Source organism: Entelurus aequoreus, linkage group LG24 (genome assembly GCF_033978785.1).
Source record: "Entelurus aequoreus isolate RoL-2023_Sb linkage group LG24, RoL_Eaeq_v1.1, whole genome shotgun sequence".
Taxonomy (NCBI): Eukaryota; Metazoa; Chordata; class Actinopteri; order Syngnathiformes; family Syngnathidae; genus Entelurus; species Entelurus aequoreus.
In genome coordinates this window covers 34,347,875-34,360,257 of record NC_084754.1, presented here as the reverse complement: position 1 = coordinate 34,360,257, position 12,383 = coordinate 34,347,875, and the positions used below count along the sequence as shown (strand labels likewise).

Below are 12,383 nucleotides of genomic sequence, written 5' to 3'. Positions count from 1 at the left end.
ACCTCTGCGGACACCCCCGTTGAAGACCACTGCTATAAAAGGTGAAAATAAAACAGGTTGTTTATCAGTAGCTGACTGCACTGTAGACAGGATACGTCCAGAATAAATTAAGTGTGCTTAATAATGTTTCTTTTATCGCGTAGGTAGTAAATGTAGTGAAGCAAGACAGTGAAAGAGTGTATAAAATTGTCGACATAGTGAAATTACGTAAGAGCAGCACCCACCTGAACTTCAGGTAGAGCTGTCCACGGATTGGCGAGGCTCCGCCCCTTCCAAAGTGCACCTCTGTCGGGCAGGAACACTCCAGTGCTGCCGTTCAGTGCTCCTCAGTCCTCAGCCATAAGTCGACGCTACGCAGAGAGGAGCGCTTCTTGTCGCTGATTTTTATTTTATTTTTTAAATTGACTTTTAATTGAACCACCATGAGCACCGTGGCTACAGACACTATCTTTCTTTCCGCTCTACAGCCCAACAACTCGGTCACCACTTATGGCCTCCCGTCCGAGGTTCAGCTCGGAAGCGGCGCTTCGGGCCCGGACGACGGGACGCGGGTTCGGCGGGTCCAGCAGCAGGTCCAAATGCGGCTGGCGGAGAAGTCCACACTTCCGCGTCATAATGGCTCCGCTTCTGGCTACGCCATGTCAGGTAAACTAGTTCCATCACTTCCTTAAACCTTTTGTTCAACTTCAGCGAAATATTTAGGTGTTATTATTTGAGTCGGTGTTCAGTTACTGGTGACATGTATAAGCTGACCCAAGTAGATCATTGTTGGTTGAATTAATTGGCCACCTGTATTTCCCTTTAATTTTGACAGTATACTATTTTAATGAACGAGTGAATTAACCCTGAAGTAAAAGCCCCTGCAGTGCTTTGGTACTTGTTTCCCTTTTAAATGTAAGTATTATATGGTATATGATTTTAGCATTAATTACTGATGAATTAAGAAACATTGAAAAATATACATTATGGCATGTTGACAAAAGTGGAGGAAACTGATTCCCCCCTTCAAAATAAAATGCGGACTTCCCTGGTTTATGCCCCAATCCTACACAAAAGTGTGGAAAACATCAAATCAGAGTTAAGGTCAATTCTGATTTGTTTTTGCCGAAATGTGACCTGTACCAGTTTTTTTCATGTCAGGGTTGTAACAATATGAACATTTCATATCACAGTTACCGTGACCAATATTGTCACGGATATCATTATTTTTACAGTATTGTGCTAAAAAAGTACTTGGACACACACTAAAATCTTTTCACCAACCTGTAAAAGAAAACAAATTTAAAATAGACAAGCTGTTAAAAAAAAGCCATATTTTGCCATGTTTTGTGTTTCTTATGCGCCACTGATAGTGTTTTAATCCCAGTATTTGATCTGTTTTGATGGCTTAGCTTTTATTATTTTAAAAAATTGTTTGTACTACAGCATTTTAAGATTCATCAATTTGAAAAGTCTGTAACAAATAAAATCTATTATCATAATTTTTTTTAATGTACACTACCGTTCAAAAGTTTGGGGTCACCCAAACAATTTTGTGGAATAGCCTTCATTTCTAAGAACAAGAATAGACTGTCGAGTTTCAGATGAAAGTTCTCTTTTTCTGGCCATTTTGAGCGTTTAATTGAGCCCACAAATGTGATGCTCCAGAAACTCAATCTGCTCAAAGGAAGGTCAGTTTTGTAGCTTCTGTAACGAGCTAAAGTGTTTTCAGATGTGTGAACATGATTGCACAAGGGTTTTCTAATCATCAATTAGCCTTCTGAGCCAATGAGCAAACACATTGTACCATTAGAACACTGGAGTGATAGTTTCTGGAAATGGGCCTCTATACACCTATGTAGATATTGCACCAAAAAGCAGACATTTGCAGCTAGAATAGTCATTTACCACATTAGCAATGTATAGAGTGTATTTCTTTCAAGTTAAGACTAGTTTAAAGTTATCTTCATTGAAAAGTACAGTGCTTTTCCTTCAAAAATAAGGACATTTCAATGTGACCCCAAACTTTTGAACGGTAGTGTATATATATTTATATATTATATTAATATATATTTAAAAAAAAATTAAAATCATAAACACGGGCAGCATGGTGACACAGGGGTTAGTGCGTGTGCTTCACAATAGAAATGTCCTGGGTTCAATCCTTGGCTCGGGATCTTTCTGTGTGGAGTTTGCATGTTCTCCCCATGACTGTGTGGGTTCCCTCTGGGTTCTCTAGCTTCCTCCCACCTCCACAGACATGCACCTGGGGATAGGTTGATTGGCAACACTAAATTGGCCCTAGTGTGTGAATGTGAGTGTGAATGTTGTCTATCTGTGTTGGCCCTGCGATGAGGTGGCGACTTCTCCAGGGTGTACCCCGCCTTCCGCCCGAATGCAGCTGGGATAGGCTCCAGCACCCCCCGCGACCCCGAATTAGACAAGCAATAGAAAATAGATGGATGGATCATAATTTTTTTTCTTTCTGGTAGGTGTCCTACTCTGTTTAGCTGTCCTTGAACGAACCGTAAAAACACCTTGGTCTCGTATTTCTCAGAGTATAGAACGACCACTCTGTACTAAGAGAGCACAGCTTGTAAGTTCAATGTGCACAATTGAATAGCTTAGTTGCTCAAACAGTAATGTGTTCACATAAGTTTAGATTGGGGTATGTCCTTTCCTAAATGGGAAAACATGTTAATGACTCTAGTATTCATATTAGAATTTAAGCTTGCAAACTGGTGCCAGTCAGTCCGTGAGTTCATCAAAGTGCAGTTATCAATCACGGTTTGTCATTCATTTTAACCCAAATCTGTAATAATAATCATCGAGAGTATTACGGTGGTAATTATTATCATCGTTACATCCCTACTGAACAGTACTATTTCCAATTGTTTTCAAATCCGACCCAGGCCTCTCTGTCCAAATGCAACTGTAGTCTGACCGATCTGGGCGCATTCATCCGACCTGTACATCATCAATGTCACAATTTTAGGCCAAAACAGACAAGTGTGAAGGTAAATTTTTGATTAAAGAGCAGAAACAGTGAGTGGTGAAAAATTGATTTAGAAGAATAGGGGTGTTCACAAAATCTACAGTTTTGTGACTCGGTTTTCGCTTCAGTTCGGTGTACATTGTTGTTTTTTTACACTCGAATATCATACCAATAATCCACCATGACCATTTATCAGTTGTTGTTCTTCAAAAATATCTCAAATGTCTGAAAGTTGCCCCACAAACTTCTTTCCCGCCAAAATTATTTCCCTCCGAATTCTTCTTAATCTCCTACCTGAAATAGTAAATGTTGAGTCCGGTCGCACAAACTCATTGAAATAGTCACAAATTCACCAGGACGGACACCTACACAAATCTGCGTGTGACGTCATGCTTTGTGCGCATGTGTCTCCTTGATTTTTTCCAATTTTTCTCCCTACTTTTTAACAAAACCAATAAATACAAATGACAGAGATAATTCAAAACAAGCTTCACTTTTGTTTGATCAAAAACTAGTACTTTGAAATGACACTGCTTACACTGCATTTTTTACTCTTAGTAAAATTCAAATTTGTATAATGTTCTTTTTAGACGAGATATAAATTGTACTTTTTATGAAATACTTTTCCAGTAACTAAATCAATAGCTTCCTCTGGCAGGCAATACTTCTAATTGAATAAAATACTTCTGTAAACAAAAATGAAGCATTGTACATTGCATACAAATAAACTTCAATAAATCAAAAGATGCCAATAATCATTAAATAGTAATCAAAATCAATCAGGTCCATCAAGTGCAAACTTAAAACTTCTGTTTTCAATAAAATACTACTCTGAATAAAAATGTAGTATTGTACATTGTATGCAAATAATCAAGTAAAACATTGAGATGACTATATAGTTTTACTCAGTGGGTTAACGTAGGCTTGTTAGTGTGTACTGATGTTAAAGACAATGTACACTTCATTGCACATGTAATATAACACTATATGGATGATTAAATGCAATTCTCCATACTGTACATGGTACCTTGTGTAAATGATTTCTCTACAGTACGCTGCTTCTTAGGTGAAGTAAGGAATACATTTGTTGTTCTGCTACCTTTTTTATAGAAACTTTGCAACGTGCTGTCACTTGTTTAACGCCTGTTCCCGCAAATCTAAAGCATTGGCAATACTTTTCTTTTCTCTGTAACAAATGTCTCTCTTTTTTTAGCATTAGCATTATCTATGTTTTACAAGTCTTGCGGATCTCCGCTAAGGAAGAAAGAGGGCAGGTGAGGGGATTGAAGCTCATGGGGGCAAAGAGGAGAAAAACATGTTTTTTTAAAAAAATCGTCTGCAAAAAAAATTGAATTTATCAATACAATCAATATATAATCAATAAGGCCTAATTGGAACCTTTACATCTTTATAAATTGACTACCCTACTAAAGTAAAGCTTGTTGAAAAAAAAACAAAAAAAAAACTTAACTCAGTGAGTTTATGCTTCCTAAGTTCTGCTCTCGGTTCTGTGTCACAGAAACTACCTCTTCCTTGATCAGAAAGCAAAGGACATTTCCCTAAAACGATGTTAACAAAAAAAAAACAGCTTTTCATATTTGGGGATTTTTGGAATTCGCAGTGTTTGTCCACATTATACAATCTTGTCCACTAATGATGGAACGTGTCCATTCAACTTGTCTGCAGGTTCTTAACAGACCAACCTAAGCATGCAACCTTCACATGTGAAAGGGTTAATATGTAACAGGCTCCAACAAGTGTTGCTTTCATGAACGTTCTTGCCATAGCAGACTGATTTGAAAGCTTTTGTCAGTGCATGAGGTTGAGTTTCTGCTCCACTCAACTACTAAAAGGTGATGGTCGGACAGATACATGCAAGGGGACGCTGCTGTGAGAACCAAATGTTGCTTTACAGTATTTTGTTTATTAGCAAGTGTCATGTTGTCAAGAAGCGTGTGCTTGACCACGCCACGCTGAGGTGGTTACGTAAGCCATGGTTCTCCAAAAGGGAAGTGAAAGGTCACATTTGTTGACGCTCCTCAAAAGACTTACAGAATGCTTGATAGGACTTTGCTTTCACATCCCATCATTCATTTTCCTCAAAGTGATTGACTTCTGGGTATTGCTTACGTGACATTTTAAATCATGGGTCATTCAATGGTAGCTGAAGATTGTTTTTCCCTGTCAGCCCCCACGGAATTACTGTATGTCTTCTTTGACAGTACTTCATGTTCACTAGAAGTGTCCTCTTTAATGGCTGGAATGCCACTACTGATGCAACATGGTACCTCTCTAATACCTTTGACTGGCTTTAAACTAGTCTATAATCCTTGATAATGACCACTTCAAGTTGTACGTCATGTCATATCGTACTCCCTCAAGAACAGTCAGAACTACTGTACAAGGAGACGCCCATTCCTAATAAAGGAGTTATGCGTGTTTTATGAAAAGGAATTTGCAAGGAAAGCCCTCCTGTGTTGGATGTACAGTAAATGCATTCTGCAGATGACCATATCTGGGGGAGGCAAGTGGAGACTAAGCACATGTTGCAAGGCGGAGAGAAAAAGACAAACTTACAAGAAAAAAGGGTGTGTTTTGTGTGTGTGGTATCTCAGGTGTGCTGGGGCGTTGCCATAGGGCGGGAAAAGGGACCCATCTGTCATTCCTCTCTGTACAGACCGGTTTGTCGTGCGTTTGTTTGTGTTCTCTACAAGTGAAGCGTGGTGATAGTGAAAATTTCACTTTTGCTCACCATCGAAACATTTGGACAAGACATTGAGAAGTTAACACAGAACTGCATCAAGTGCAACTATCAATTTCGTTATGTGGTCGTTATAAGTGCAAAGACTATGTTGTATGTGACCACCCCGCCTCTATGTCTGACTTTCTGACTGTATGATGTAAAGTGGACTAGCAAGGCAAATGTTGGAACACTAAATGTATTCAAGATGACTTTGAAAGTCTAATGACCTTCTCCTTGTTGCCTTGCACTATTTTTGAGTTTGTAAAAATGTAAACCCTTTATAAGATTAAGATTAAGATTAAAGCAAGGCTTGTGGTACGTTACAAAAAAATATGTGTGCTATATAAATATGTATCACTACACATACAACAAGTTAAAGTAGTTTATAATATGTTCCAATTTTTAATATAAGAAAATATATAAATATAAATATTCTGTCACTGAATCAAATTATCACTTTCTTAAAACTTAAACATTTTTGCCTTCTACATTTTAAGCAATTTTAGTGGTCTACAAAACATTTATTGATGGCGCTTTGGTCAAAATTTTGCATAGATTTTTGTTTTGCAGACCATTTTCAAACCGTTTTCAGGCCGTCTATTTAGAAGGCGCCCGTTGGTCTTATTTATGTGCCTCCAAGCCAACCCTTCGACTGCCATGTTGTAGTTTTTAACGCTTCCATATGGAATCTACTGAGAGATATTAGTTAGAAATTTACACTACTTTTTACTCGAAATGGCAACAGCGGAGGATTTTAGTATGCATATGCATGTAAAAACCTGTCTGCCCCACAAGAAGAGGATAGAGAAAAATAAGGAACTTACTGACTACAGCTTTGGACTACAACTGAATAAAAATGACGAACTTGCACAAAGCTCTTTGGGTAAACCTCTACCATTACTATTAGTAATGTAACTGATGGTGGTGCAACGCAACGGCAAAAGCAGACTGATTGAAAATAAGGTTGTTGTTTTTTCTGTGAAAACAAATTAAAGCAATATTATGTATTGTAGCCTCCAGAAGAAGTCTAAAGTCTGACAATATTTTTAACATTTATTGCCAATCTTATGCTAACAACCAGCCCAACTCCATCAGGCCTTACTTCCGGTGCAAACACATTTGTCTCCGTGCTTGGTTTTACATAATAGAACCCCTTTAAAGGAGGCCTATGATCATTTTAACCTACATTTAAAACACTGCCTTATGTTTTAGATAATTATTGTAAGTATTGGTTATGCTTCGGTGTATATTGCAGAGGTGGGACCAAGTGATTGCTTTGCAAGTCACAAGTAAGTCTCAAGTCTTTGCCCTCAAGTCTCGAGTCAAGTCCCGAGTCAAGACAGGCAAGTCCCGAGTCAAGTCCAAAGTCAAGACTGGAAAGTCTCAAGTCAAGTCACAAGTCCTGCATTTTGAGTTTCGAGTCCTTTCAAGTCCTTTTAACCACAGACTAATATATTTACACAGATTGTGTATGCTTTTAAACCGCTGTATTTATTTATTAAAACAAGTGCATTTGAAATAGCAGGAAAGAAAATAGTGCTGACATTGCACTTCATAATAGCACTATTAACCAGTCATTTTAATAGTTTAAACAATTTTAAACATTTAACTCATTCCTTTACAGAATAAACACATTTGCAAAAACAAGTGCAACTGTACTTATTTGTACAAAAGTGTTAACATTGTATTTCCATGACATATTGCATTGTAACTGGTTCCACAGCAGTTTCTATTCTGTTCTTACCTTATCTCATTGATCTCATCTCATACTGTATGTGTGTTGATGTGTGCGTACACATGAAAAACATAACAAATACATGAACATAACAATGAACAGAGTTGTACTTTTTAGATGTCAGGACCCTATGCAATATGTACACATATTCTGAATATAGTATATATTTTAACTGACCTTATTTGACTATGTTTGTCTTTTTGTAGGTGGCTAAAATACGCGGTGCTGCTGACCGCCGTCTAACGTTATGTTACTGTGTGTGATACATTGACTAACGTAACGTTATGTATAGGTACCTCATGCAACCCTGCTTAAAAAATCACTTGACAAAAAGTATGAATAAGGTAGCCAACTGCAGTGGACGCAACATATTGCCGTGTTTGAAATGACGTTATAACCATAAACATCTTATAAGTAGACGCAATATTGGTTGCTGTGACGCGAGCAATTTGCATCTTGAAGTGGTGATGAGGAGCCGGCGAGCAGCCTAAACTGACAGTTGACAGGTAGAAAACAAAGATGCTAAACTGACAGTTGACAGGTAGAAAACAAAGATGCTAAACTGACAGTTGACAGGTAGAAAACAAAGATGCCGGGCTGGTGTTCAGCGTTTTCCTGCTCAAATGAGCGGACTGTTGAAAATAGGAATCGGGGGATTACTTTTCACAAGTAAGATTTAAAATTAAAGGCCTACTGAAATGAATTTTTTTTATTTAAATGGGACAAGCAGATCCATTCTATGTGTCATACTTGATCATTTCGCGATATTGCCATATTTTTGCTGAAAGGATTTAGTAGAGAAAATCGACAATAAAGTTCGCAACTTTTGCTCGCTGATAAAAAAAGCCTTGCCTGTACCGGAAGTAGCGTGACGTCACAGGAGCTAGTATTCCTCACAATTCCCCGTTGTTTACAATGGAGCGAGAGATTCGGAGCGACAAAGCGACGATTACCCCATTAATTTGAGCGAGGATGAAAGATTCGTAGATGAGGAACGTTACAGTGAAGGATTACAGAGGCAGTGATGGACGTATCTTTTTTCGCTCTGACCGTAACTTAGGTACAAGCTGGCTCATTGGATTCCACACTCTCTCCTTTTTCAATTATGGATCACGGATTTGTATTTTAAACCACCTCGGATACTATATCCTCTTGAAAATGAGAGTCGAGCACGCGAAATGGACATTTAAAGTGACTTTTATCTCCACGACAATACATCGGTGGCACACTTAGCTACTGAGCTAACGTGATAGCATCGTTCTCAAATGAAGATAGAAACAAAAGAAATAAACCCCTGACTGGAAGGATAGACAGAAGATCAACAATACTATTAAACCATGTACATGTAACTACACGGTTCAAAATTCTCAGCCTGGTAAGGCTTAACAATGCTGTTGCTAACGACGCTAAGGCTAATTTAGCAACTTAGCAACCGGACCTCACAGAACTATGATAAAAACATTAGCGCTCCACCTACGCCAGCCAGCCCTCATCTTCCCATCAACAGCCGTGCTCACCTGCGTTCCAGCGATCGACGGCGCGACGAAGGACTTCATCCGTGGGTTTGGCGGCAAGCATCGACTAGGCGTAGTAAGTAGTCCTTGTTGTGTTGCTGTAAGTATTGTACTTAGCCGCTAATACGCCTAATCAGCCTCCATTGTTCATTAAACAAATTGCAAGAGATTCACCAACACAGATGTCCAGAATACTGTGGAATTTTGTCGAAGAAAACAAGAGGTTTTTGTATCGGGTGGATGGGGTACAACCACTTCCGTGGATTTTGTGACGTCACGCGCATAAATCATATCCAAAGGAGTTTTTCAACCGGAAGTGTGGCGGGAATTTTAAAATTGCACTTTATAAGTTAACCCGGCCGTATTGGCATGTGTTTCAATGTTAAGATTTCATCATTGATATATAAACTATCAGACTGCGTGGTCGGTAGTAGTGGGTTTCAGTAGGCCTTTAATGTACTATTGGTTGTATTTTATGAAAATAACATTACCACAGAGTTGAGAAGGAGCAAAGATCTTCAATATTTGTATGTGAAAATCACAAATAAATCTTCTGGGGAAGGATGACGCCCCTACAGGGGTTTGGTTTACAAACTTTCTGCCCCACCTAAAACAAAATTCACCAGCCGCCACTGATTATGATGCATTCTCATTTTAGGCAAAATATAAGACAATACTTTCTTAACAGTATAATTGTAACCAGGAATAAGTCTTCAAGTAACAATATTCAAATACTAACATTGTTGGGTAAAACAGAATTCGGTTTTATTCTGAATCCAGTGAAACAGATTGGTGGTTTTAGCTGATATAAAGACTTTCAGGTGTTTGTATATGTTTAAGTATTTGGCAGACGCTTTTATCCAAAGCGACATACATAAAAAATACATATATAACAATCACTGTAAACATGATCATTTAAGGGAAGAATGTAATACAAAATATCAATACAAAGTGTCACGACAGAATAAACTCTCTGCTGCTGCAGCAACAGAGATACGGTCTATAAGATATATAGATATCTAGTGTATTCATACATTGTTTATGTAGCATAGTAACGTAATCATATTGTTTCTTCCATTTAAAAATAGCTGACCGTTTTTTCCCCCCCTCTCTGGGATTATATTCCCAGTTTTAATCTCGGACGTCTGGTCACTTATAGCGTATAAGAATATTCTATTACTGTTAAGCAAACTATGAATAATAAAACATGTGTCCGTTATCATAGCTACACGTATGACAAAAAAGCGCGTGAAAATGAGTGGTATTCAGTGAGGTAAAATGAATTAAATGCGCTGACAGTTCATTGCTCCTGCCAAATGAATTGCACTGAGTGGAGCGGATCACCACTCCAAGATGGCGGCCCCGCGTCTCGTCTGCGCCAGTAGGCAGTAGCGCTCGATGCTGTGTACCCTTATAAGATGTCTATGGTTATGACGTTAGCAGTGAGTTTACAGCCTCACTTATTTAACTACACAGCAAATAAAAGTCACGTTACTTAGCCAATAAACGTTATCTTACATTCAAAACTTACCCTTCTTAGTGCAACTTCAATTGTCGAACGAAGTTGGAAGTTGTTGCGTCTCCGTCTGTAATATTCGAACTGCGTGATTTGCATACGGCAATTCGTTGACCGAGTCGTAGTTTTTATACCCGAACGAAACCAACTTTGGTATAAATCTTTCTCACTGGCGCGTTGTTTGACAACTCTTGTTCAGTGGTTGTCCTGCAATTTGATTGGATTAATGCTGTGTGATGAAAACAATGTAGATCTCATTTGATTGGCTGTTGTACTGAGAGCACACACGCTGACACGCAGCACACACGCTGACAGATAGACAGACACGTACAAAATGAAAGCTATGGAGCGCTCCCAATGAACTTTTAAGCTTTAGGTTTTGGGGAAAGTAGCAAGTCATGTCAAGTCAAAAGGCTCAAGTTCAAGTGAAGTCACAAGTCATTGGTGTTAAAGTCTAAGTCGAGTTGCAAGTCTCCTTACATTTTGTCAAGTCGAGTCTAAAGTCATCAAATTCATGACTCGAGTCTGACTCGAGTCCAAGTCATGTGACTCGAGTCCACACCTCTGGTATATTGTAACCCGTTTGTGAAGGTATTCCCAGATTGCAAATTAAACCACGCCATACTATGTCTAAAAGTATCACAGATTATCTTTTGAAAATGTACATAAATACTGTATATATCTTCAAGTTCATTACAATTTTTCTTTTCAGACACGGTTGAAAACATTTTTTTGAACAACACATTATACAAACTCACCTGGTCACAACATTAGGATTAACTTAGACTCTGCATAAAAAAAGCTGTTTCAGCAGCATTCATCTCACTGCTGTTGCATGTCGGTGTTATTATGCGCATACCACAATTAGATGAAAATAATAATTTATCTTACGTTTCTTAAAACATTTCTTATAGCCCAAATTTGAGAATTTTACTTAATATCCAAATAAGTACATCGACCTCACTATGATGTCACAACGTAGCCAGACTCCAAAACCCCGTAAATAAAGGCATCCAAAACGGCGTGCAAGCTCACGACCAAATGTATGAACCTTATTAATTGACACTTTGGCATTGTTTAAAACGACTATCCAACATTATAACATTTGTAAGTCAGAAAAGCCTACATTTATCATAGGTGTCCTTGAATTAACTCTACGAGAAATGTTTTTAAAGGGGACCTTTTATGCAAAACCGACTATTCTTATCTATTGGTACCGGTTTTTGTGTATTTGGGATCTGCGCAAGTCCTGAAAATAAAAAATCTAACAATAGGATCATGGCAGAGATATTTATAAAACAATCTTGCTTTTTACATACATGCTCCAAAAGAGCTGTTTAGAATTTGCCTAATTGGCGATGTTTTTCCAAATTGTGAAGCCAACAGATATATCCATATGTGATAGCCATTTACCCAAAGTGCTACGCGTGAGTCTGCCATTGTAGTCTGCGCTGTAGAGAATAAGGTCCTTCGTTTTGCTATCCTCTTGTTGTGGGGCAGACTGGCACATGCATCCTTCGCTGTTGCCATTTCTAATACAAAGTAGCATATAGTTCTAACTTATATTTGTCAATAGACATGCTATGGAAGTGGTAAAGACTACAACATGGATGACAGGGAGAATACTCTTTCAGCGTTGTACGCTTAGCTTTTTCACTAGTAGCACTGGTGCTTCTAAATGAAAGCAATTAGTAGCACATAATTTTTTTGTAGCACAGAAATTTTTTTGTAGCAATATGAAATGTCCTAAATATCACAATTTCATTATTAACACTCAAACAATGTACACATATGCCCTCATACATATAAACACAATTCCATCATTAGTCCTCCTGCAACACTCAAACACAGACAACAAACTTAAACTGTGCTAGCACTGTCGCTAACACGAGTGAAGGGCT

The 12,383-nt window shown here is 38.3% G+C and overlaps 1 protein-coding gene across 1 annotated transcript in view; it reads left to right on the top strand.

The window, feature by feature from the left end:
• The first annotated feature begins 264 nt into the window (after window positions 1-264).
• pkp3a (plakophilin 3a) overlaps window positions 265-12,383 on the top strand; it is a 45,311-nt gene continuing 33,192 nt past the window's right edge. The window contains exon 1 of the mRNA XM_062035964.1: window positions 265-645. Coding sequence (XP_061891948.1) covers window positions 423-645 — 223 coding nt within the window. The 5' untranslated portion in view covers window positions 265-422. The remainder of the gene's footprint in view (window positions 646-12,383) is intronic.